At 43.5% G+C, this 27,650-nt stretch overlaps 1 protein-coding gene across 2 annotated transcripts in view; it reads right to left on the bottom strand.

Annotated features, from left to right (window-relative positions):
• Positions 1-27,650, bottom strand: part of LOC137375628 (BTB/POZ domain-containing protein KCTD16-like) — a 295,931-nt gene that overhangs the window by 128,674 nt on the left and 139,607 nt on the right. The window contains exon 2 of one of the 2 annotated variants that reach the window (XM_068043012.1): positions 16,186-16,195. The exons of the other annotated variant lie outside the window; for it this stretch is intronic. Coding sequence (XP_067899113.1) covers positions 16,186-16,195 — 10 coding nt within the window. The remainder of the gene's footprint in view (positions 1-16,185; positions 16,196-27,650) is intronic. 2 annotated transcript variants of the gene reach the window in all.

Below are 27,650 nucleotides of genomic sequence, written 5' to 3'. Positions count from 1 at the left end.
GATGTACATAAATGACTTGGATTTTGGAATATGGAGTAAAATTTGCTGATGATACTGAACTTGGAAGTGTGGCAGACAGTGAGGATGATGCCAATCAAATCCAACAGGACATAGACAGGCTGGCAGAATGGGCAGACAAGTAACAGATGGAATTTAATACAGAAAATGTGAGGTGATGTATTTTGGCCAAAGGTATAGGAAGAAGCAATATAGACTAAATTGTACAGTTCTAAAGAGTATACAAGGGCAGAAAGACCTAGGGGTTCACATGCACGATTTTTAAAGGTAGCAGGACAGATTGAGAGAGCAGTTAACAGAGCATATGGGAATTGGGCTTCACAAATAGAGGCATTGAGTACAAAAGCAGGGAGATTATGCTGAACCTTTATAAAGCTGTGGTTAGGCCCCAACTAGAGTTTTACGTCCAGTTCTGGTCACCATACTTTAGGAATGATGTGAGGGTCCTTGAGATGGTGCAGAGGAGAGTTACCAGAATGGTTCCAGGGATGAGGGATTTTAGCAATAAGGTTAGATTGCAGAAGCTAGGGTTATTCTCCTTGGAGCAAAGGAGTTTGAGGGGAGATTTGATAGAGGTGTCCAAGATTCTGATAGGTTTGGATAGACAAAGAAGAGCTATTCCCATTAGTTGATGGTGTTTTGGGATGACGTTAAGAGGACCACCTTAAGAAACTGTAAGTAAAGATTACCAGAGGATGTGATGTCACATCACACATAACCAGGGAGTTGTGGGTGTAGCCTGACAGAGTGAGACGTGATTTGATGTGGCTCCTGTAGTAGCTATAGATGTAGATATCTATGTTCCAGTTGTGTTATAGCACAAACCCATGTTTTCTTAGATATTACTTGCAGTCTTGAGAGTCTTGCAATAGTTCACATACCAAAGCATCAAGTAATATTACAGATAGTACAAGGACTAGGGAAGACAGATTTAAGCTTTGGGGCAAGACGGGAGGACGTGAGTAAGAACTTTTTTATGCAGCGAGTGGTAATGACCTGGAACTCTGCCTACAAGGATGGTGGAAGTGGAGTCGATGAATGATTTCAAAAGGAAATTGGATGGGCACTTGAGGGAAATAAATTTACAGGGCTATGGGAATAGAGCCGAGGAATGGAATTTCACACATCACAGTACACAGCATTGAGTTTAATCTCATTGATAACTTATCAAAACCTGGGTGGTTATGAAATGCCAATGCTGTAAAGTTACAGATTGCCAGGAATGTCATTGATCGAAATACAAAGTTAAAGTTGGAATGTGGAAAGCTCATTTTATGATTCAGCAAGTTTATCCAGTGAGCAGGTGAAGCATACAGTCCAGGTAAGTTCTAGGTTCAAATTCTAAATTCACTGATCTCAGGCAGGTCTGGAGTGCCTGGGTTATGATAGAGAGTCTTTTTTTTATTCATTCGTGGTATGTGGACATCACTGGCTAGGCCAGCATTTACTGCCAATCCCTAATTCCCCTTGAGAAGGTGGTGGTGAGCCACCTTCTTGAACCGCTGCAGTCCTTGGGGTGTAGGTACACCCACAGAGCTGTTACGAAAGGAGTTTCACGATTTTGATCCAGCAACAGTGAAGGAACAGCGATATAGTTCCAAGTCAGGATGGTGTGCGGCTTGGAGGGAAACTTGCAGGTGGTGGTGTTAGAGGTCGCGGGTTTGGAAAGTGCTGTTGAAGGAGCCTTGGTGAGATGCTGCAGTGCATCTTGTAGAGGGTACACACTGCTGCCACTGTGTGTCTGTGGTGAACGTAGTGAATATTGAAGGTGGTGGATGGGTGCCAATCAAGCAGGCTGCTTTGTCCTGGATGGTGTCAAGCTTCTTTAGTGGTGTTGTTGGAGCTGCACCCATGCAGGCAAGTGGAACGTATTCCATCACACTCCTGACTTGTGCCTTGTAGATGGTGGACAGACACTGTCGTCAGCAGGTGAATTACTCGCCATAGAATTCCCAGCCTCTGACCTGCTCTTCTAGCCACAGTAATTATGTGACTGGTCCAGTTCAGTTTCTGGTCAATGGTAACCCCAGGATGTTGATGGTGGGGGATTCAGCGATGGTAATGCCATTGAATGTCAAGGGGAGATGGTTAGATTCTCTCTTGCTTGAGATGGTCATTGCCTGGCACTTGTGTGACGCGAATGTTACTTGCCACTTATCAGCCCAAGCCTGGATATTGTCCAGGTCTTGCTGCAGATGGAAACGGGCTGCTTCAGTATCTGAGGAATCGCAAATGGTGCTGATCATTGTGAAATCATCAGTGAACATCCCCACTTCTGACCTTATGATGGACAGAAGGTCATTGATGAAGCAGCTGAAGATGGTTGGGCCTAGGACAGTACCCTGAGAAACAGCTGCAGTGATATCCTGGAGCTGAGATGATTGACCTCCAACAACCACAACCATCTTCCTTTGTGCTGGATATGATTCCAACCAGTGGAGAACATAGAACATTACAGCGCAGTACAGGCCCTTCGGCCCTCGATGTTGCGCCGACCTGTGAAACCATCTGACCTACACTATTCCATTTTCATCCATATGTCTATCCAATGACCACTTAAATGCCCTTAAAATTTACGAGTCCACTACTGTTGCAGGCAGGGCGTTCCACACCCCTACTACTCTCTGAGTAAAGAAACTACCTCTAACATCTGTCCTCTATCTATCACCCCTCAACTTAAAGCTATGTCCCCTTGTGTTTGTCATCACCATCCGGGGAAATAGACTCTCACTATCCACCCTATCTAACCCTCTGATTATCTTATATGTCTCTATTAAGTCACCTCTCCTCCTCCTTCTCTCTAACGAAAACAACCTCAAGTCCCTCAGCCTTTCCTCGTAAGACCTTCCCTCCATACCAGGCAACATCCTAGTAAATCTCCTCTGCACCCTTTCCAAAGCTTCCACATCCTTCCTATAATGCGGTGACCAGAACTGCACGCAATACTCCAGGTGCGGCCGCACCAGAGTTTTGTACAGCTGCAGCATGACCTCGTGGCTCCGAAACTCGATCCCCCTACTAATAAAAGCTAACACACCATATGCCTTCTTAACAGCCCTATTAACCTGGGTGGCAACTTTCAGGGATTTATGTACCTGGACACCAAGATCTCTCTGCTCATCTACACTACCAAGAATCTTCCCATTAGCCCAGTACTCTGCATTCCTGTTACTCCTTCCAAAGTGAATCACCTCACACTTTTCCGCATTAAACTCCATTTGCCATCTCTCAGCCCAGCTCTGCAGCCTATCTATGTCCCTCTGTAACCTACAACATCCTTCGGCACTATCCACAACTCCACTGACCTTCGTGTCATCCGCAAATTTACTAACCCACCCTTCTACACCCTCATCCAGGTCATTTATAAAAATGACAAACAGCAGTGGCCCCAAAACAGAGATTTTTCCCCCTGATTCCCATTGACTCCGTTTTGCTAGGGCTCCTTGATGCCATACTTGGTCAAATTCTGCCTTGATGGCAACTGCAGTCACTCTCACCTCACATCTGGAGTTCAGCTCTTTTGTCCATGTTTGGACCAAGGCTGTAATGAGGTCAGGAGCTGAGTGGCCCTGGCAGAACCCAAACTGAGCAGGTTATTGCTGAGCAAGTGCCGCTTGATAGCACTGTTGACGACACCTTCCATTACTTTGCTGATGATCAAAAGTAGACTGATTGGGCAGTAATTGGCCTGGTTGGATTTGTCCTGCTTTATGTGTACAAGATATACTTGGGTAATTTTCCACATTGCTGGGTGGATGCCAGTGTTGTAGCTGTATTGGAACAGCTTGGCTAGGGGCATGGCTAGTTCTGGAGCACAGGTCTTCAGTACTATTGCCGGAATGTTGTCAGGGCCCATTGCCTTTGCAGTATCCAGTGCCTTCAGCTGTTTCTTGATAGCATGTGGAGGGATTCAGATTGGCAGAAGACTGGCTTGTGTGATGCTGGGGACCTCAGGAGGAGGTGAAGATGGATCAGCCACTCGGCATTTCTGACTGAAAATGGTTGCAAATGCTTCAGCCTTGTCTTTTGCATTGAAGTGCTCGGCTCCCCCATCATCGAGAATGTGGATATTTGTGCAGCCTCCTCCTCCTCCTCTTAGTTGTTTAATTGTCCACCGCCATTCACGACTGGATACAACTGGACTGCAGAGCTTAGACCTGATCGGTTTCTTGTGGGATCTCTTAACCCTGTGTATTGTAGGCTGCTTCAACTGTTTGGCATGCAAGTAGTCATGGGTTGTAGCTTCACCAGGCTGACACCTCATTTTTAGGTATGCCTGGTGCTGCTCCTGGCATGCCCTCCTGCACTTCTCATTGAGCCAGGGTTGGTCCCCTGGCTTGATGGTAATGGTGGAGTGGTGGATATGCCGGGCCTTGAGGTCACAGATTGTGGTTGAATACATTTCTGCTGCTGCTGATGGCCCACAGCGCCTCATGGATACCCAGTTTGAGTTGCTAAATCTGTTCGAAATCTATCCCACTTAGCACGATGCCACACAACATGATGGTGGGTATCCTGAATGTGAAGTCGGGACTTCGTCTCCACAAAGACTGTGCGGTGGTCACTCCTACCAATACGGTCATGGACAGATGCATCTGCGACAGGTAGATTGGCGAGGATGAGGTCAAGTAGGTTTTTCCCTCATGTTGGTTTCCTCACCACCTGCCGCAGACCCAGTGTAGCACCTATGTCCTTTAAGACTCAGCCAGCTTGGTCAGTAGTGGTGCTACCAAGCCACTCTTGGTGTGGGACATTGAAGTCCCCTACCCAGAGTACATTCTGTGACCTTGCTACCCTTACTGATTCCTCCAATTGGTGTTCAACATGGAGAAGCACTGATTCATCAGCTGAGGGTGAGGGGGTGTGGTAGTCGTCAAGGTAGGAGGTTTCCTTGCCCATGTTTGACCTGATGTCATGAGACTTCATGGGGTCTGGAGTCAATGTTGAGGACTCCCAGGGCAACTCCCTTCTGACTGTATACCACTGTGCCACCACCTCTGGTGGGTCTGTCTCCAGTGGGACAGGACATACCCAGGGATGGTGATATCAGGGACATTGTCTGTAAGGTATGATTCCATGAGTATGACTATGTCAGGCTGTTGCTTTGACTAGTCTGTGGGACAGCTGTCCAAATTATGGCACAAGCCCCCAGAAGTGAGTAATAAGGACTTTGCAGGGTCGATCGCGCTGGGTTTGCCATTGTCGTATCCAGTGCCTAGGTCGATGCCAGTAGTCCATTTGGTATTATACCTTTTCTTAAACTTTGTAGCAATTTGATACAACTGAGAGGCTTGCTAGGCCGTTTCAGAGGGCATTTCAGAGTCAACCACATTGCTTTGGGTCTGGAGACATATGTAGGCCAGACCAGGTAAGGACAGAAGATTTCCTTCCCTGAAGGACATTTTAGTGAAGCAGTTGGGTTTTTACAACAATGGTTTCATGGTTGCCATTAGACTAGCTTTTAATTCCAGATTTGTTAATTGAATCAAATTTCACCATTTGCTATGCTGGGATTCGAACCCATGTCCCCAGAGCATTAGCCTAGTCCAGTTACATTACCACTATGCCACCACCTTGCCTGTGAAGTGAAGAGAGCGGATAATTATCAGCCAAGGTTTCTTGATCACTATCCAGTTTTTCTTGCTGTAAAGTACATATATGGAGACACTGGTTATGGACAGAATCATACTCAGCTGTGATGCTGCTAAGGTAAAATAGCGTGTGAACCGTCACTGTCAAGGTTCACACACAAATGTCCATTTGCAGGGGATACCAGAGGACACTTTGTGCCTGTGGAACCATACCCCAACAAGGAGCCAATGTCTTTGGATGATTTTTAAAAAACAAGCTGGCATAGCATTGGCACTAATTCAATGCCGCTTTCCCCCACCATTGTTCCTTATTGTTAGTACATTATTTTCTTCTTTGAAACCACGTAGCCCTTCCCAACAGAGTGTATGTAGAGAATTAGTAATGTTCTTAAACAGACCATATCAAAGACCTGTCTTCAATTCCTTCCTCCTTAAGAAGGCCAGTTGAGATCATTTAAAAAGAGCATCGAGACTCGCTCCATTTAAATATAGGGTGGGTTGAGGTCAGCAACAACTCCCTAACACAGATGAAAAACTGCTGGAGTTGCAACTGGAAAGACCAAAGTATTAATATGCACTAGTTGATCTTCCACGGTATGCACAAGGGAGGTCAAGACTGAGTGGATCTTTCAGGTCAAGAACGTTGAGACAGGAAAGCGTGCAGATGGGAAAGTAAGGAAGACCAGAGGAGAGAAAAAAGGTGGAGTGGAAAGGAACCATACTGGAAGAGAGCGGGAGTAATCTTTTGGAGGAGTAGGGGGAGCAGGAGCTCCCCTTTTACAACCAATGGGCTAATTTACCTATTGTGCAGGGGTGGGTGAAGCCCAATTCTTTTTTCTCATTCAGGATGCTGGAAGGACTAAATTTCTTCTTCATGGGTGGCAGGCGTAGACTGAATATTTTTGACCCTGGGGTGAGTGCCAATGCCATGGCCAATTTTCTGGTCAGTGTGGGAGGAGTCCAGGCTCGATTATCTTCTTGGTACAAATATAACTTCCTGCTCAACGATAGAAGATATCTTTATTTGAGGATGGTAAAGGGAGATAGGCAAGTTCAGAAGATACACTCAATTCGGGAGGAGGCTAAGGTCAGGTTGCTTTCTTCATGTGGTAGTTACAGCACAGATTTTCCTGCAGGTGGGGAGAGGGGTCCCGGATCACAATTATTTCTAGTTTGGTGAAGTAGGAGGGCATGTGGGGGATGGCAGGACCAATTTTACTCCCTCTGGACAGGTGAAGCAGGTGGGGAGAGAGTGGCAATTCAATTTTTGTTAGAAGATGGTTGAGGCCAGTGGTGCCAAGATTTGGTTGTACTTATTTTTCTATCATGGGGACAGATCGCATAGCTGTGATTCCAGAAAGGGAAATAAGCTTTCGCTTTGCTGGAATAAAAACAAAAAGTGCTGGTACAACACTCAGCAGGTCAGGCAGTATTTGTGGAATGAAGGAGGTTGAGAGGTCAGGTTAACATTTCAGATCGAGGGCCTTCCGTCAGAAACTTGAAACACTAATCCTACCCTCCTCTTTCCACTGAGGCTACCTGATCTGCTGAGTGTCACCAGCATTTTCTGTTTTTATTTCAGGTTTTATATACCTGCAGAATTTTGCTTTCCCTCTACTGGCTTTAATGCTCTTCTGTGTTTACTGTTGGGATCTATTAGAGCTTTTCATGATTTAATTTGATACTGAGGTACCAAATCACAGTAAACATCTGCAAGAAAGGCCAAACGTATCTGACCATTCCCATTATGTGTGGTTTCCTTTGCGGCCGGGGAGAGGTATGCCAACTGTTGCCATTCTGTTGCTGTCAAACATCTGAAAAACAGGTAGGTATTCTAATATTTCCCATCACTGTTTTTGGTGTTGAGCCAGAAGACTATATCTGCAGTTCAGCTCAGTGTTCTTTGACTTCCAAATTCCTGCACCTGTAAGGAAAGGCTGAGCATAGTGGGACAGTCACATAATGTAAGTTGAGCTCTGTTATACTTGGAATCACATAATAAAACCCTTATGGTGCCACCATCAGGTGCTGTACCTGCAGATTGTAGCAGCCACAAACCATTTTTAACGCATAATAGAGGCATCATATTGCCACATTGACATGTCAGAACATTAGAGTCAATTTTCCAAATGCATATTTCCAGCAGGAAACCACAAGTACTGGAAGTCTACATCAGGAGATTGTGGGCATGTTCGCTATGACTTTATGCCCATGCGATAAATTTAGAAAACATGCAAAAATATATCATTTCTTTTGGCAAACCTGCTACTGGATTAAACAGTTCAGCTTCAACAACCCAAATGGATCAAATACTCTTTGTTCGTTCGGTGTTAGTGAATTCCAACAAATTGGCCCTGAGCTGTCAAATATGTGCTGTAGCCACTGATGACAACATGGCCAATATTTATGTATGTTACCAGTTAGTCCTTTTAAGCAATAAAAATAGTTTCCAAGCCCCAGTTGTTAAAATATTAAAGCTCAGAAAGCCAAACTACACAACAAATCCTAATTACCGATGCTTCCAGTTCACTGTGCAAATCTTGACATTAACTATTTGCTATAAATTTTAAAATGTACTAGGAAGGGTCCCAGCAGGAATATTTGTAAAGTTTTAAATTACACTTTATGCAAAATTATCAGCAGCAACCTCTCCTCTTCAAACATTTTTTTTTATTTTTATGAATATAGATATGTAATTTTCCCTTTTTGCATATTGCTATGAATAAATGTTCTGTCCTGACAGCAACGGTAGCAACTCACTTTCCAGCCATTTAAAAAATAAAGTTCCACTTCTGACACCCAACACCACATAAATATTTCCATGTTCCAATTCAAAATCTTGGGTGTTGCAATGGGCATTTTCTTTGGTAAACACTCCAGATTGGATATGTACATGCCTAAACTGTAAATGGTTCTAATCACATCATGAAAATCTTGTTTCTAACCCTACTCACGGTGGGTTTGAACGCTTAGTTAGAATCCTGCCTCACTAGGCGCATACTCTAATTTTGTGTAAGAATTTAAAAAAAAATGATAAAGCTATGTTCCATCTGTATTGTTATTTGCTGCAGTTATCAGAATAGAAACTAGTTTCATGACCCCACCATCTATGATTTTATCTCATTGTCATCAGTTAAGTAACCAAAACCTTTAAAACCATATTCACCTGATAGGGAAAACCAGGCACCATTTTCATACTCTGTCATATAGGTAATGCTTGAGCAGTTCTATATTAGGTGATTCACAGACTAAAAAACTGAGAACATGTAAGGCAACCACACCATAATCATATCTACATCATAAGCGTTAGATCAAAAGACATGAAGTATTAAATGAGACACAGTCATTCAGCTCATGGAACATATTTCTTCCATATTCTATATCCAATTTGTATTATTATTAGGCAAATAACCACAGGTAAAATTTCCCAGAAGATTAAAAACTGGACCCTGAAATTCCAGAGAGATTCTCCCTCTCTGCATTTAATTTGCACAGGAGACTGGCAGAACTCCAGGAGAAACCATGTAAAAGGTGCTTGCAATGTTTCCAAAAGATGCAATAAACTGCTGTATAAGCACAATTCTTTGCGTCAGGATTTTAAGAACCCAGATCATATCCTTATCAATTAGCTCTTACCCGATCAAATTCAGTTCCATCAGTCTCACCTAACAAGCATCATTCATAACACAAAGTGCAAAAATATTGCTACAGTCCTTAAATTAACAACTAATCCTTGCTCCAGATAAGAAAATGTCAATTCAAGAAGGTGTATATTTTTTCTCCATTAAATCCAATCCTCTCCTCAGTACAGACCAGTATTGAATTGAGAATGGTCATTATCTGGCTCAGTTCTACACCACACTCTGCATTTAAGTACTAAGTCATCAGAGCAACCACAAAATTAAATTGGTTGCAAATATTTTGCTGTGATAAGTTGCCATAAATTAAGGGCTAGAAGTTGGATAGCCTCGTTTTTTGGGGCAAGGGGGTTGCAATTCACAACTTGTCCCCGCCCGTTCAGATCCAGTCGGGTAATACGCAAGCTTCATGTACCCACTTCATCCGAATGATTATGGCGTTAGCCGGTGGACCTCCAGCGACGCTGTCTGCTCCTGAACACAGCTGGTGAGCTCTGCACACATTAGGAGACCCCAGCAGCATTATTTGCAGACCACATAGTACATCCAGTCTGCTCTTCTTAAAGGTAGACTGCATCTTGAATGGAAGCTGCACAAAAAGATTTATACAATGTAAATTCTTGCAAAGTGAACAACAGGGTAGACAGAGGGATCTACAGTGACAAATGCGGAGCTGGAGGCACTATGGGGCAGGAGGGCAGGAAACGCTTAAGGACCACCCTCAGAAGGGAGGGGGAGCAGTTGGCCAGGAAGGTCAACTCCTGAAGTCTGGACCCGAAGACCTGACAACAGTGTCACAAGAAGCTTAATGACTTCACCTTGGTGGTCAACGTCAGTGACTGCATCTTCTATCCACCACACCACCAGCCTCTCACACTGCTCAATGTTTCACACCCACATCATTCACCCAGCAGCACTCCCTGGCACACAGGACTCATGCCTAACATCCAGATACTCCACCTTACCCTCACACACCTATTATTGCTGCCAGCTTCACACCCTCCGGCTGTGGCAGACACATCACCCAAATACAGTATAAAACAACCAGTGACATTCTCCTCTCTTTCTTGCAGAACAAGGTGGCACACAACAAAAGGGACAGAGCATGACCAGTGGGCAACAAGGATGCTTGCACCTCCTGAGCTCCACAGAGGAGGTATATCTCCGCATTATGTGACTGGCTGCGACCGGACTGTAGTATCCAACATCACTTGAAGATGACAACATCTTTCTGCCTTATGCCCCTTCTCAACTTCCAGCACACCCTCATCCTGCTACTGGCAGGATGTGCAAGCTGCTGATGATGTGGCTATAGACCTCTTGTTTCCCACTTCATCCCCCCTCTTTTCTTCACATCAACCTACCCCTTCTGTTCCTGCTTTCAGACAACCAAGAACTGCCATCTGCCCAACAAAAGGAGCCCCACAAACAGTAAAGAGAGTGATGAAGAGGCCCTGTCACTTACCTGACAGTTGAAGTCACCAGCTCAGATACTGGCACTGCACTTACCTTAGAGGCTAGTATAGGGTTGAGATCAGTATGTGGTGAGTCATGCGGTCATGAGTGGGCAGCAGCAAGGCAGAGGTAAAGGATGGTTTGCTTGCCAGCTCAGCAGAGGGCAAGATGGCAGACAAGTATTGCTACAGGAGACTCAATGGAACAGCATACAGAAAGCATGGAATGGGCATGCACACTGAGATGCTGGGTACATTGGCTGGCCTGCTGGACAGCCTGTCACTGTCAAGGAACATGGTGAAATCCGGCTCAAACTTGGCAAAGGGCACCTCACAGAGCTTTCCCTCTCCGTAGCCTCTGCTCCATCTCCCTGTCGTGCTGCCGACCCAAAGGCACTGCCACTGCTGCCCCCATGCCTGTTGCAACCTTTTGGTTGGATTTTATGCACCGTTGGAAGGCGGGTTTTCTGGTTTCTGCGGGGGATGATGCTGGAGAATCGGCGCAGATTCATCCACCACGAACCCAATGCCGTAAACCTTGGTTCTGATTTTCTCAGAGGTGGTGAAGTTCCGTGGCGGCACCTCGACCGCGAAACAATGGGATTGTAGTTTAAATATGTTAAATACTGTTTTGCATGCATTCATATATAATTCACCAAGTGTTCGTGATCTTCTGCATGATGTACGGCACTCACATGCTTTCACTTTCCTGTCTGGCACCACCGAGGCGAGAGTCCTCAGTGCCTGCAAAGGTTCGGTAAGTTATGAGTTGTTATCTTCATGAATTTTTTTTCGGCATTGGACATTGCCACTAAGCTCAATCTGCAGATGTGAGGGATGGGGGGGTGGGGGGTGCTCTGCAAGTGGATACTGTGGTAGGGGGTGGGTTGAACTCTGCAATCCAACATCAGGAGACTCGAAACAGCGTCGCCAATGCCACCTTCATAATCATGGCGGCACGGATGATAACATCACAGGCGGGACCACTGCCATTTAATGCACCTGCCGCCATCAGTGGCAGCAGGATAACAAAATCCAGCCCTTTGTGTGCACAGGTTACCTACTCCTCTGTCATCCCTGTAAGGATGTGGCAACACTGTCTGGCAAATGCAGGAACTCATCAAAACACCTCCAACTCTAGAGTACCTCCAGACACACTGCAATAAAAAAGTTTCCAGAAAATGACCTTACCTGCAATCAACATTCCTTCTAAACTGCGCAGGTGCACAGTTGTGCTGTAATTGGGAATGTGCCGTGCAGGGGACAAACATGCCATGCACAAGCAGCACTCATGCGCGGCAATCCTAAAGGGACTGTGCAGGGCAACAAATGTCCATACACAGCGAAGGGAAATTAGAAGGAACATTGCCTGTAATCAGCGTGCCTGGCCCTTTAAATGACGGAATGACGGTACTGTAGGGCCCATCTTGCAGCTTCATGCTCATTTCTTCTTGCGTAAACAATGCAGATGTTGCCTGCACATTTGTTGCCCAAATTTGGGATCCTGGCATCATATCAGCTGGATGGGCTGTGTGATGTCACGTTAGTGCCAAATAAACATCTCCTGGCACACGCAGGGAATGCACACACAGTGCGCCTATTTCCTTGCAGAACAACGCGTTAGCCACACTGGAAGTGGCCAGCGGCACATCATGCCTCCGGGAAACGGAGATAAGCATCCATATCACTGCTCGAATTAGCGCTATCCAACTGAATTTCATGCCCTAAGTGTTTTGATGGGAGGATAAATTTGGATTGAATCAGGCAATAAAAGCAAATCAGAATTAACTACTTGTGGCTTGATCACTTAGGCTGATTGATTATCAAATGAGATGCTTCGATATTTTATCCCACATCTAAAGCATATTGAATTTCTATTTATAAATGTTCAGCATTACAGCACAGTCAGACTTGTTCAGCATCAAGGCCAGGCAAGTTATTCAATCACTCCAGATTTCAGCGTAAAACTTTCTCCTCTTATGTTTTGTGCAGATCACCCCAATGCCACAAAACAATTAATTTCCAACAATTGCACTGGAGTGCTGACTTGGGTTGCATTAGAGTGCTACAGTGGAAGTTTGGTAACTAAGGATAATTAAGGGTTAATTTTATCTTAAGTCTAATCCGTCTTTTATTTAGCAGAGTAACTTAACAGTTGCTGCTAGGTTTGAAGAAGGTGAGTTTTAGACCAGCTTTAAACAGGGTTCACTCAGGCTCTGCTTGCAGCTGCACCTTCTTAATTCGAGAATTGGCTGAAACCAGTTTTCAGGGGGCTGCAGTCAGTCAGTATAAAAGTGAGCCATCTTACAGTGCTGACTTTGTTTGCATTAGAGTGCTGACTTGGGTTGCATTAGAGTGCTACAGTGGAAGTTTGGTAACTGAGGAAGTTCGGTAAGGAGGGAGCGAGGAGCTCCTTTCATTTCCTACCTGTCCTCAGAGTGAGGGGAGCTGAGAGCTTCCAAAGAGCACAGCTGACTGGGAGAAGACTCGGAGGGCAGAGTTTCGGACCGGTAAGTATAAAAAACTTACCTCTGGTAAAAAAACTGAAAGTGACGTCACAGGAAAGCTGTGACCTGATTGGCTGGTAGGGAATTTTTTTTTTTACTGAATTTGAAAATAAAACATTGATAAAAAATGATTAAAACCCTAATTAACTAATATAAGTAGAGTAACTAAATCAGAGGGAGGAGATTACTGTATTTAGTTAGCATTTAATATTTATAGTAGGAATCTAGCACTAGGGACCATATAGTTAATTATAAAAATTTAGTAAGGATTTAATAAGTATTTATTTATTTTAAATTAATTTATTAATAAGTGCTAGAAATGTCAGTTAGAGGGGTGAAGTGCTTCAGCTGTGAGATGTGGGAGGTCCGTGACGCTTCCAGCGTTCCGGACGACTACATCTGCAGGAAGTGTACCTAGTTGCAGCTCCTCACAGACCGCATGGATCGGTTGGAGCAGCAACTGGATGCACTTAGGAGCATGTAGGTGGCAGAAAGTGTCATAGACAGGAGTTTTAGAGAAGTGGTTACACCCAAGGTGCAGGCAGATAGATGGGTGACCGCTAGAAGGAGCAGGCAGTCAGTGCAGGAATCCCCTGTGGCTATCCCCCTCTCTAACAAGTATACCGTTTTGGATACTGTTGGGGGGGAAGGCCTATCAGGGGAAAACAGCAGCAGCCAGAGCAGTGGCACCATGGCTGGCACTGTTGTTCAGCAGGGAGGGACAAAGTGCAGGAGAGCAATAGGTATAGGGGACTCTATAGTCAGGGGCACAGATAGGTGCTTCTGTGGATGTGAAGAGGAGGCGGTTGGGACCAGGAAACTGGAAATTGTCAAAATGACGTAGGGCGTCAGAAGAGTCACGGATGTAGGTGGGAAGAGACTGGACCAGCGGAGAAAAGATAGAGTCTAGATAGGAAGAAATAAGTTCAGTGGGGCAGGAGCAGCCTGACACAATGGGTCTGCCGGGACAGTCCTGTTTGTGGATTTTGGGAAGGAGGTAGAAGCGGCCTGTCTTGGGTTGAGGGACTATGAGGTTGGAAGCTGCAGAGGGAAGATCTCCAGAGGAGATGAGGTCAGTGACAGTCCTTTGGACGGTGGCTTGATGTTCGGTGGTGGGGTCATGGTCCAGAGGGAGGTAGGAAGAAGTGTCCGTGAGTTGGCGTTGAGCTTCTGCAAGGTAGAGGTCGGTACGCCATACGACAACAGCACCACCCTCGTCTGCAGGTTTGATGACCATGTCGGGGTTAGACCTGAGTGAACGGAGTGCCTCAAGTTCAGAGGGGGACAGGTTAGAGTGAGTGAGGGGGGCAGAGAAATTGAGATGACCAATGTCTCGCCGACAGTTTTCAATGAAGAGATCAAGAGCGGGTAAGAGGCCAGGGGGAGGGGCATTAAGGTAGATAAGACCCCAGGGCCTGATGGGATCTACCCCAGAATACTGAGGGAGGCAAGGGAAGAAATTGCTGGGGCATTGACCGAAATCTTTGCATCCTCATTGTCTATAGGTGAGGTCCCAGAGGACTGGAGAATAGCCAATGTTGTTCCTTTGTTTAAGAAGGGAAGCAAGGATAATCCAGGAAATTATAGGCCGGTGAGCCTTACCTCAGTGGTAGGGAAATTATTAGAAAGGATTCTTCGGGACAGGATTTACTCCCATTTGGAAACAAACACACTTATTAGCGAGAGGCAGCATGGTTTTGTGAAGAGGAGGTCGTGTCTCACTAATTTGATTGAGCTTTTTGAGGAAGTGACAAAGATGATTGATGAAGGAAGGGCAGTGGATGTTATCTATATGGACTTCAGTAAAGCCTTTGACAAGGTCCCTCATGGCAGACTGGTATAAAAGGTAAAGTCACACGGGATCAGAGGTGAGCTGGCAGGATGGATACAGAACTGGCTCAGTCACAGAAGACAGAGGGTAGCAGTGGAAGGGTGCTTTTCTGAATGGAGGGATGTGACTAGTGGTGTTCCACAGGGATCTGTGCTGGGACCTTTGCTCTTTGTGGTATATATAAATGATTTGGAGGAAAATGTAGCTGGGCTGATTAGTAAGTTTGCGGACGACACAAAGGTTGGTGGAGTTGCGGATAGTGATGAGGATTGTCAGAGGATACAGCAGGATATAGATCGGTTGGAGACTTGGGCAGTGAAATGGCAGATGGAGTTTAATCCGGACAAATGTGAGGTAATGCATTTTGGAAGGTCTAATGCAGGTGGGAAGTAAACAGTAAATGGCAGAAACCTTAGGAGCATTGACAGGCAGAGAGATCTGGGCGTACAGGTCCACAGGTCACTGAAAGTGGCAACGCAGGTGGATAAGGTAGTCAAGAAGGCATACGGCATGCTTGCCTTTATCGGTCGGGGCATAGAGTATAAAAATTGGCAAGTCATGTTGCAGCTGTACAGAACTTTAGTTAGGCCACACTTAGAATATTGCGTGCAATTCTGGTCGCCATACTACCAGAAGGACGTGGAGGCTTTGGAGAGGGTACAGAAGAGGTTTACCAGGATGTTGCCTGGTCTGGAGGGCATTAGTTATGAGGAGAGGTTGGATAAACTCGGATTGTTTTCACTGGAACGACGGAGGTGGAGGGGCAACATGATAGAGGTTTACAAAGTTATGAGCGGCATGGACAGAGTGGATAGTCAGAAGCTTTTTCCCAGGGTGGAAGAGTCAGTTACTGGGGGACATAGGTTTAAGGTGAGAGGGGCAAAGTTTAGAGGGGATGTGCGAGGTAAGTTCTTTACACAGAGGGTGGTGAGTGCCTGGAACCTGCTGCCGGGGGAGGTGGTGGAAGCAGGTACGATAGCGACATTTAAGAGGCATCTTGACAAATTCATGAATAGGAAGGGAATAGAGAGATACGGTCCCTGGAAGTGCAGAAGGTTTTAGTTTAGGCAGGCATCAAGATCGGCGCACGCTTGGAGGGCCAAATGGCCGGTTCCTGTGCTGTACTGTTCTTTGTTCTTTGCCCACTCAGGAGGGCCTCACTATAATAACTGATTCAAACAATGTAAAATCACATTCAGTAAATCAAAATATGATATTACTCATCATTAATAAAACACAATGTTGCTTGTGGTGCCATGTTCTCTGCTCTTCTCATTGGTTTGTGTGGTGCTGTGAAATAGGATCTGTGCATCAAGCTTGTATAAACAGCTGCATGAATCCCTGATCATTTAAACTGGGAATCAAAAGTTAGTTTATGCATCCATTTGGTAATTTCATACTCCAACAGCATCATCTGGCCTTAGACAGCCTTCTTTGCAATCCAAAAGAAATCATTCAAATTATATTGTGCTGAATGTGCCAAAATCTCACTGAGTTGGGAAGTTTAAATTAGTGAATAGATAACAAATTTAGTGATGCTCCTAAAATGAATAATAACTAAGGAAACAAAATGAACTCATGAAAGGAAGGGGATAAATAAGATTAGAAATAAAAGAAATCAGAATGATATACTTTATATTTAACTTTACAACACGTTGCATTTACTCCTTATGTACAGGAAGGCATAGTTTAAGGTTTCAGTGGAAGAGGAGAGATGGGAGTGGAGTTGGGTTCTGCTTCAGAGGTGAAGAAAGTGATTTTTGTAAAGCATTGAATGCGACGGAGGAAGCTCTGGATCAAAGAGGCTTGGCCTAAGGCAATAATTAGGGATGTTCATGGAGTCAGGACCAGAGGTGCATAGCTGTTTGCGTGGGCCAGAGGATGACTTCAGTTTTAGCAACATTTAGCTGGAGGAAGTTTCAGTAAGGCAATTGGGGAAAGTGGCAGCAGCCCTTGACTGATGGAAATATGAAAATTGAGATGAGTGTGACCCCATGGTTCTGAATGTTGTCACCAAAGTAGCAAGTAAATAATAAAGAAGTTGGGGTCTGGGATACACCAGAGGTGACCACATAGTCACAGGTGAAGTTGTTATAGGCAGCATAGTATCTATAATGTGACAGGTAAAAGTAGACCCATAAGAGAGCAGTGCTACAGAGAAGGACTGCGGAGGAGAGGCACGTGAGGAGGATAGAGTGCGCAACTGTATTAAAAGCAGTGTAGATCATAGAATTACTAATTTTACAGCATAGAAGAAAGCTGTTCAGCCTATCACACCAATGCCAGCCATGTGCAAGAACCAGAAGCTTAGTCCCATTCCTATATACTTCTATGTTTTCATTTATCAGCTTTTAGAAGGAAAGCAATTATGGATTCTGCTACCATCACTGTTTCTAGTAGGGCATTCCATCTCCTAATTAACCTCGGCAGAATAAAAAAAATCTTCAATCACTCCCTTGATTTTTTTTATTGGTGTTCTTAAAATAATGCCATGATTGGTCAAACAGGTTTTTATTAAAACGTCCCATAATTTTGAACACCTCTTAAAAACTAATGAAGAGAGCCCCAATTTCTGTCATCTTTACTCATGACTAAACAACTCATCCCAGGTACAATCTTAGTGAATATCTTCCACACTATCTCCATGGCTTTGATGTCCTTCCTAAAGTAAGGGCCCAAAATTGAACATGATATTCTAACTGCATCCAAACCAATGAACTGTCTAGGTTTGGCATAATCTCTTTACTTTCATACTCTATACCCTCAGTTATAAAACCTAGGATTCCATATGCTTTTTACTATCTACTTTTAAAGATTTGTGTATCTGAATCTCTTTGTCCCTACTACTTTAAACATGTTGCCTTTTTAGTTTAATGTTATCTGCTTAGTCTTCCTCCCAAAATGTGTCATTTCATATTTCTTTGCATTAATTTTTAACTGACATCCATCTAACTAATCTAACTTACCCCATGAAGTCACCAGCAGTCATCTTCAGAGGTGAAGATGAGCCTATTTTTGTGTCATGTGCAAATTTTGATATGGTGTTACTTATACCCAATTCTATGTGAGAGAGAGAGAGAGAAGGACAATGGTCCTAACAGTAATCTCTGGAGAACACCAAAATAAAAGAAAAATACTGCAGATGCTGGAAATCTGAAATAAAAACAAAATGTGCTGGAAATACTCAGCGAGTCTGGCAGCACCTGTGGAGAGAGAAACAGAGTTAACATTTCAGGGACAGGTCACAGACCTGAAATGTTAACACTGCTTATCTCTCCACAGATGCTGTCAGACCTGCTGAGTATTTCCAGCACTTTCTGTTTTTATTTCTGGAGTACACTACTGTTTACATCCCTCTACACTGAAAAGCATCCATTAATCACAACTCTTTGCTTTCTGTCCTTCAGCCAAGGAGCATGTTGCTGCACTCTCCTTAATACCACGTGCCTTTATTTTATCAGCAAATTTCCTGTGGCCGACCTTATTCAATGCCTTTTGAAAATCCACCTGCATTGTTCACTGCATTTCATTTATCAATACATCATTATTTCCTCAAAAAACTCAAATTTTATCATATATCACTTGCCTTTTACAAATTCATACTGGCTGTCCTTTAGCAAATAATGTATTTCTAGTTGAATATTAATGTTATTTCCATATAATCACCTCTGAAAGCTTAAACACTGCTGATGTTAAGCTGGCTGATTGCTAGTTACCTTGATTATACATTACTCCATTTTTGAACAAAGTTGTTACATTGGCAAACCACCAGCCCTCTGGTACAACTTCCATATCCATGAGTCTTTGAAAGAAGGCAATTTTAATACTATGCACTCAGCAGAAATTGGGAGGGTAGGCAGTTAAAGATTATTCGAGTTACTTACACACCAACCACACACACTTACCCCCACTGCCCTGGAAACACCAGGAACCTACCACCCACAATTTTAACTTGATCTACTGAGCAGGTGGCAAGAAAACCCACCCAAAGTGGGGGTCCTTCTTTGCATAGGCATGTCCGGTCCTGATGATGTCATTGGAACCTGACTGCTATTTTAGCTGAGGCCTGAGCAGGGAAAAAAATTTGGGCCAATGTAGGGACGATAATTTACTTTTTTAAAAACACACTACCAGAAGTAGTATCACTATATCAACAATTTCTACTATTAAATTATGATTTCACTAGGAATGCTCTCACCATTGTACATTTTGCTTACACCCATTTTAAATTAATTTGACACTTCCTGCATCCACTGTATTGCACAGCCATGCTTATTTTTAACTGCAAATTATCTTAATAGTTTGTTAAATCCAGCTATTTACCATTGGGATCATCTAGTAGGAGGTTTCCTTGATTTCATTTGTAGCAGCTTCCCACCCTTATTATCAAAGTCATTCATATCCTGCATTTATGGTTATTTAAGTTTTCTATAGGTGTCCATATATACATTTTTGCCTTGTAGACACATTTTAATTTTTAATATCATTGAGGTAATGTAACAGATACTGGATGACACAGACAATAGGAACCTTGTCAGATATAAGCCTGTCCACCAGCCCATAGATAATACTTACATGAGCCCTTGTAGTGAGCTCAATGTAATATTGGCATATTGTGCCATTGTGAACTTTGCCACTTCTGTCAAGTTTGAGGTAGGAAATAAGCAAACTAAAATTTAACTTTGGTCCTTATAGAATCAAATTTAGGGGTCGTCACAACTATACATTACTCCAGGTGCAGCTTTGCGTGTCTGCAGCAAAATAGCTTAGTAGTAAGACCAAAAATTGTGATTCAGATGAATTTTAAGGCATTCAGTCAATTAAAAGAAAATAGCAGAATAAGGGACCAAAAATATTTGCAGTCTTTGGAAATGTTCAAGCCTTTGGCAATCTTTTTATTGCTAAAGGAGGAGAGCAGTAACTAGTCTCTATAGGGAACAGATGGAGCAGCTCAGCACTGATGGATACTGAGGTAGAGGAGATGCTGCGTGAGGTGGTTAGAAGGAGAGCAATCCTTTTTGACATTCCAGTGTATCATCCCAGCATTGCAGCATATGTGGACACCAAGATCAGCTGATGCAATGCACGGTGGAGTGTTAGGAATTTGAGGATATGATTTAATTACCCAATCTTCATGAACAAACTACAATGAACCTCCTGCTTGTCTGAAGCAGAACCTTCCTGGCCCATTTTGTCAATGCCAGAAACATGCACAATCCACAAAGTGGATGATATGGATCTCCACCCAATTTTATAATCAAGCTTGTCCAAATCACACCTGTTTATCAGTCACTCCTGGATTTATGAAGTGATAACAGTTGAAACTTGATAAATGGATTGCTAGTTTGCCAAGAAACGTATGCTTGGATCAGAATTTCTGTTAACCCAGGTTAAAAATAGACCATTTGCAAATCTTGGTATCACAATTCACAGATTTATTTATTCATTCAATTCATTCTAAACAGAACCAATCCAAAATGCTGAATATAAACAGATTTTACACAGAAATGATTAGGTTTTGAGGTATGCTGTGATCATAGGTGACCCTGCCACAGGGTGGATTATATCCAATATGTCAGGCATGAACAAATGGATAATTGAGGAACATTGTGCGCTTGCATAACAATTTTGTATTTAAATGTAATGGTCATGAATATAACATAATGGGAGTGAATGGATATTGTTCGGTTCATTGGAATTCTACACCTGAAATAGATATAGATTACGTCAAATATTTTTGTCAAGAGTTTGACTTAAGCAGCATCCGTCTCTCTCTTCAACAAGTCTAGTTTCAATTCTTACTGCTTGCAAGAATATAAAGTTCAGGACAAGAAAAAGTCACTCAAGGTCACCCTGTTTATTCAGCTTACACTGAGCAATTTGCTAAATCTGCTAATGCAAGTTTATTTGGCAAATCTATAACTCGGGGGGTGAGGGGGGTGGGTGGTGAGAGGGGTTGGGGTTGTAAAGTGTATCATCTAATCTTTGGTCTTGTTTTACGTTTGTTAATTTTCTACTAATGACCACTAGTTCTAAGACTATAATCTAAGTTATATAACCGATTTCTGTGCTAGTCATGCCTTTCAGTGTTTCAGAATCAGGATTCTTAATTATTTTTCTAATGGTAACAACCCTAGGTCTTGAATCATCTTTGTTACTCTTCTTTGAATCTTCTCCACTACATCATAATTCTTTTTAAGCTAATATGTTTAAAATTGCATACAAACCTTTGTAATGCTAAATGTGGGTAATGTGTATATATAAAATCCCTTTCTGCACTATTTTAATAAAGGTCTTAACTTATTTACCACAACAACTTGCATTTGTACAGCACCGTTAATGTTGTAAAACATCTCAAGGCAATTCATAGGACCATAATCAGACACAGAAATTGACACTGATCAAAGAAGGAGACATTATTTAACTTGATCAAAGCGGTAATTTTAAAAAAGTGTCTTAAAAGAGCAGAGAGAGGGAGGTGAGGCTGAGAGGCTTTGGGCAGGAACTCCATGAGCTTAAGCCCCAGACAGCTAAAGGCACGGCCACAAATAGTGAGGCAGAAGAGGTTGGGGATGCATAAATGGGCAAAATTGGAGGATCGCAGAATTCTCAAAGGGTTGTAGGATTGGTGGATGTTACAGAGATGGGGAGGGGTAAGGCCATGGAGGGATTTGAAAATGAGGGTGAGAATTTAAGTATTGAGTAAATTGGGGACCAAGAGGCAATTTAGGGCAGTGAGCACAGGGGTATGCGTGAAAGTGATTTGGTGCAAGTTAGGATAGTGCAACAGTATTTTGGATCAGGTCAAAGCTAAGGGAGGGTGAAGAATGGGAGACTGAACAGAGAAGCATTGGAATAGTTGAGTCTGGAGATAATGGATGGAGGTGGGGCAGATCCCGGTAATATTTTGGAGTTGAAATTAGACAGTCTTTATGATGGACAGGATCTGTGGCTGAAAGCTGAAAATAAATAGATATTGTTACGACCAGGTGAGAAAGGAGTCTACGGGTTCCTTCTCAGCCTTTGCCTGGTTTGACCGTAACAGGGTTTAATTTTTAAAACGCCGTGTTTTTAGCTTCCCCACAGCGAATCCTTGTTCACTGCTCACCAATTGTAGTGGTGAAAAAATCAACCAGACAGGTTTTCTTAAAATTACACCTTTCTTGTTCAAATCTATTAACCTTAACTCTCTAATTCGGTTAAAACTACTACGAATACGCGATGCGACCATGCTAGCACGATAAACATACACGCAGATAGAGACAGAAAAGGAGCAAGAATAAAGGGGAAAGGTTTGAAGCAATAGCTGGAGGTCATTGACTGTCCTTTGTGTTCAATGTAGAATCTTTGAAAGCAGTTAAATCTTGCCGTTTCATTGCACACTTTCAAACTTGTTTCATAGAGTCATAGAGTTTTACAGCACAGAAACAGGCCCTTTGGCCCAACGCGCCTGCGCCGACCATCAAGCAACCATCCTAACTAATCCCATTTCCCTGCACTTTTTTCCCCAGTAATTATCCAACTTTTAAATTTGCTACAATAAAAATCAGTTTCCTATTTCCCCTTGCAGTCCATCCCATACAATTACCACCCACTGCATAAAGCAGTTCAATCAAAACTCCGTTTCCAGCCTCCAAGACTCCTTTACCCAAATTTAAGGCTATGTCTACTTTTTATAGAATCTGTGACTTTGTTAAACAGATTGATGGCTGCAATTGTCATAGGATCTTCAATACTTAAGACCTCAAGATTACCTCAGTGTTCAGAGTAAACATTTCCAGCTTCAGTAGCTTCTTCAGGAAACTCAGGTGTTTAATCACAGCTATTAATTAAGTTGCCCTTCTCTGCGCCCTTTCCAACACATACATTTCTCTTTCTCATAAGTGACCAGAACTGTACACAATATCCTAAATGGGACAGGACTAACAGTTTCTTAAAAAGTGAATGCAGAAAGTATGAACTTCTGAATTAGTTTGCAGAAACAGAAGATAAGGTTATTCAATATTGCACTTATGATCTCAATAAATAACGGAACAGCCACTACAAAATTGTTAAACTTCATTAATGGTCACCAAAGCTGACAGTTCTGAAAGCATCAGATTGATGGAGTAGTCTTCTCTCTTGCGGTTTAAGTGACTTCAGTGGATCTGGAAATTCATGAGAGAGAGAGAGAGAGGCAGGGAGAGAGACATTCCTTGTCTGTTGTCTTCAAAGCAGTCTCTGTCCCCAACCTGTCCTGTTAGCACAATTCAAAAACCCTGCGCCACCACATTTTAGTCATGTGACTAGTTTTTTTTTAAACAAACTCTCCTGTATTTTTGTGGATTCTTTTCATCTTAGCAGACACCTGCAGTGAGGGGCCGGGGGGAGGGGGTGGAAAATGGAATACTGGCTTGCTCCACCTTCAATGGCTGGTGATCAAAATCCATTTGGGTTAATTGGATCAGGGAGCAGTTCCATTGACTTTTCCAAGGCAACTGTCTCTTACAATGCAAATTTTTCCAGCCACTGCTAATCTCTTTAAACAATTCATCTCTTCAGTCCATCAACAGTTGAAAATTATTGTTTCATATGATAAAATTAATATGCCTCATTCGTGGCAGGTGGGGCCAGCATGACACCTCCACATCCAGCAGAATGAAATGCGATTTTTAGAACAGCATTTCATTAAAAGGGACTAGAGAGAAGAGTAGGTACAGGAAAACACACATGCATCTCTCTCATTCATTCTCATTCATTCAGAAATCCTAGAAATTGTTACAGCCTGTCTTTTCGTGGTAGCATGTCTGCTTTAAACTGCCTTTTTTGGCAATAAACATGTGATTTTTGGGGAAGTTTTTCAGTTTGCATATTTCCATGACTGCCTAAGGTATCTTTGTTCCTGTTGAGGTCTGCAGAGGGAGGGTTAGACTTAATTAGCCTTGAGTTGGAATTCTGCTCAGGAGGGTCAGTAGTAGGTGGATCCATTCTGAGCTGTCTTTCAGAGCTTTGTTGAATCATGCAAGGGCTTTTCACCTGAGGGGATGGTTGGTTCCCTTTTTTCCTGACTGTGGGGGTGGATTCTCTGCTGATCTTCCCTTCGTCTTCTGGGATACCCTTGCTTCCAGGTATTTGTCCAAATTCTACTGCACACGCCTGTGACACTTCTCTGCCCTCTTATTTGTCTTTCTTTGTCTCTGCAGGTTCCTATAAATGCTGTTAGCAACTCTGGTGGGGTGCTTCTGGTGTCTGCATTTAATTAGGAGGATGTGGGGTCTAATGTTACAAACATTTCAGGGTTGGCTAACCAGACAATAGGGGTTTCCATTTGGGATTCCTCCCGGACTTCCTTTAACCTGCCCTCTTTGTCCCCTTTTCCCCTTTCCTCTCTAACCTTTTGCCAGCCTTGCGCCTGCCTGTCCCCTTTTGTTCTTGGCGGGGGTCCCTTACTGTTCACCAGCCCTCTGCTGGAGGGTTCTCCTAACACTGACACAGGACTTAGGGGTGCAGGTTTCACTGTAGGTTGAGGTTTCCCCTCAACCTGGCACATGTGGCAACTCCTACAGTACTCCACCACATCTTTGCGTTAAGACCTAATTCCATCTCTTCTGGGGGAGCTGGTTTGATCATGGCCCCATTCACTACACATTCATGGAAACTGCAGGGGACCGTCTCCTGCAACTGCCCTGTATCTCTGACTTCCTGCTGTCTCTCTTTCGCTACTGAGGAAGCTACCAGCTTCGCCCCTGCCAACCATTACCTAGGAGTAGGTCAACCCCATCCACAGTCAAACTACGGGCAATCCCTATAGTCACCAGTCCCGAAAATAGGTTGCACTCAAGGTGCACCCGGTGTACAGATACAGGCATACCCCGCCCTCCAAGATCAGTCACCACCATTCTGGTGTTTACTGCACTCTCTGGGGGAAAGGTCAGGCCTTTTCCCAGTAAAAGAGATCTATTGGACCCTGTGTCCCTGAGGATTACTATGGGCTTTCTTGCCCCACTCGAGGGGTATGGGGTTACTCTCCCTTCGGACACAAAATCCTGACAGCCTTCAGGAACCCCATTAAATTTTCCTGCACTTACAGCAGTATGTTTCCTGGGCCTTACATCGGCTGCAGTTAAAGCCACAGCTTATTCTGCTGTACTTTCCAACAGGGCCCCTTCTCCTTCACTGAGTGGATGTGCTCTGATTAATCCTACAGGCTTTCCCCGTAGTATCCAACAGTCAGCTCTTAGATAACCTGCTTTATTACAATGGAAGCACACAGGTCTCCGGGTCTCACTCCTACTTACAGCACCTTCCATTTTGGCTGGAGGAGGGTCCCTGTGTCTCCTGCTTTTCCTTCTTTCCAAGAACTGCTTGGATTTCTATCACCTTCCCACCCTTTGTCCTTTTCAGATTTGTGAGGGTGACTAGGAAAGGTTTGCCCTAGGGAAGCGACTTATAGATTAAAGCAAACTCATCAGCCAGAACTGCGGCTTGCTGGGCTCTATGAACTTTTTGTTGCTCTTTATGTGTCTTTATGGAGGGTGGGAGAGAGTATTTAAATTCCTCTAACAGAATTACCTCTCTGAGATTTTTGTAGCTGAGCTGTACTTTAAGAGCCCTCAGCCACTGGTCAAATGTCAGCTGCTTGCTTCTCTCAAACTCCAGGTAAGTTTGATCAGCTTGCTTCTCGAGGGCTCTGAACTTTTGACAATAAGCTTCCGGTACTAACTCATATGGCCTGAGGATAGCATTGTTGTCAGTTCATAATTGGATGAACTCTCATCTAGCAACAGGGAATAAACCTCATGGGCTTTTCCTGTTAATTTGCTTTGTGGCAAGAGAGTCCAAGCCTCAGCTGGCCACTTTAACTGACTTGCAACTTTTTCAAAAGATACAAAAAATGCTTCCACGTCTCCCTCATTGAATTTTGGAATCAACTGGGAGAATTTTAACAATTCTATACCTAGCCCTGAATTATGATCCTCCATATTGGCCATGCTTTCACTGCGGTTACTCTGTTACTCCCTACTTAACTCAAGCCGCCTCAGCTCTCTCTCTTCGCATTCCTTCTGGAAGGCTCTCTCTTTTTCTTAACTGTCCTTCTGAAAGGCTTTTTCTTTCTCTCTCTCTTTCCCTTTCTTCTAATTCAAGTTTCCTCTGTTCCAAGTTTTTAGCTCCTCCTCAGTGAATCCGTGTTCACTGCTCTCCAACTGTAGTGGCAAAGAAATCAATCAGACAGGTTTTCTTAGATTTAAACAAGAAAGGTGTAAGTTTATTAATTCTCTAATTTGGTTAAAACTACTACTAGTATGCGACGCGACCATGCTAGGATGCATACACGATAAATACACACGCAGATAGAGGCAGAAAAGGAGCAAGAATAAAGGGGAAAGTTTGAAACAATAGCTGGAGGTCATTTACTGTCCTTTGAGTTCAATGAAGAGTCTTTGATTGCAGCTAAATCTTGCCATTTTGTTGGGGCCCAGTGCACGCTTTCAAATTTGCTTCAACGTAGGAGCCTTCTCTCTTGAGGTTTAAGTGACTTCAGTGGATTGGGAAATTCATGAGAGAGAGGGGGCCAGGGAAAGAGACCTTGCTTCTCTGTTGTCTTCAAAGCAGTCTCTATCCTCAATCTGTCCTGTGAGCACAATTCAAAAACCCTGCGCCGGCAGGTTAGTCATGTGACTAGTTGTTTTTTTTTAACAAACTCTCCTGCATTTTTGTGGATTCCTTTCATCTTAACAGACACCCACACTGGTGTGGGGTGAGGGGGGTGGTGGTTGGTGGCAATGGAATGCTGGCTTGTTCCACCTTCAGTGTCTGGTGATTAAAATCCATTTGAGTTAATTGGAGCAGGGAGCAGTTCCATTGTCTTTTCCTTGGCAACTGTCTCTTAGAATGCAAATTTTTCCAGCCACTGCTGATCACTTTAAACAATTCATCTCTTCAGTCCATCAACAGTTGAAAATTAATGTTTCATATGATAAAATTAATATGCTTCATTCGTGGCAAATGGGGTCTTCATAACAATATAAATACGTGCATTAATACAAACAAAATCATTGCATACAAATATGATAATAATTACACATTGCTTTACTAAACCAATATTACAAATATGCCCTTAGCAGTGATCTGTATAAAGTTAGTAACTTTGGGTCCGAAACTTTTCACTGTCTCCCTTTGTAATGTTGATGGGAAATTAGCTGAAATGCCAGAGAAATGGCATAAATTGCCATTTTTAGCTGTTCATGCTGTTTTATTGGGCATTTGAACCTTTGTCCATTGGAATTTTCAGGCATTTAAAAAAAAAATTTATTCATTCATGGGATGTGGGCGTCGCTGGCCAGGCCAGCATTTATTGCCCATCCCTAACTGTCCTTGAGAAGGTGCTGGTGAGCTGCCTTCTTAAACCGTTGCAGTCTATGTGGGGTAGGTACACCCACAGTGCTGTTAGGAAGGGAGTTCCAGGATTTTGACCCAGCGACAGTGAAGGAACGGCGATATAGTTCCAAGTCAGGATGGTGTGTGACTTGGAGGGGAACTTGCAGGTGGTGGTGTTCCCAACCATTTGCTGCCCTTGTCCTTCTAGTTGGTAGAGGTCGTGGGTTTGGAAGGTACTGTAAGGAGCCTTGGTG

This window comes from Heterodontus francisci, chromosome 12, assembly GCF_036365525.1.
Source record: "Heterodontus francisci isolate sHetFra1 chromosome 12, sHetFra1.hap1, whole genome shotgun sequence".
NCBI lineage: Eukaryota > Metazoa > Chordata > Chondrichthyes > Heterodontiformes > Heterodontidae > Heterodontus > Heterodontus francisci.
The sequence above is the reverse complement of the archived record's forward strand: the minus strand, read 5'-3'. Positions and strand labels throughout refer to the sequence as shown.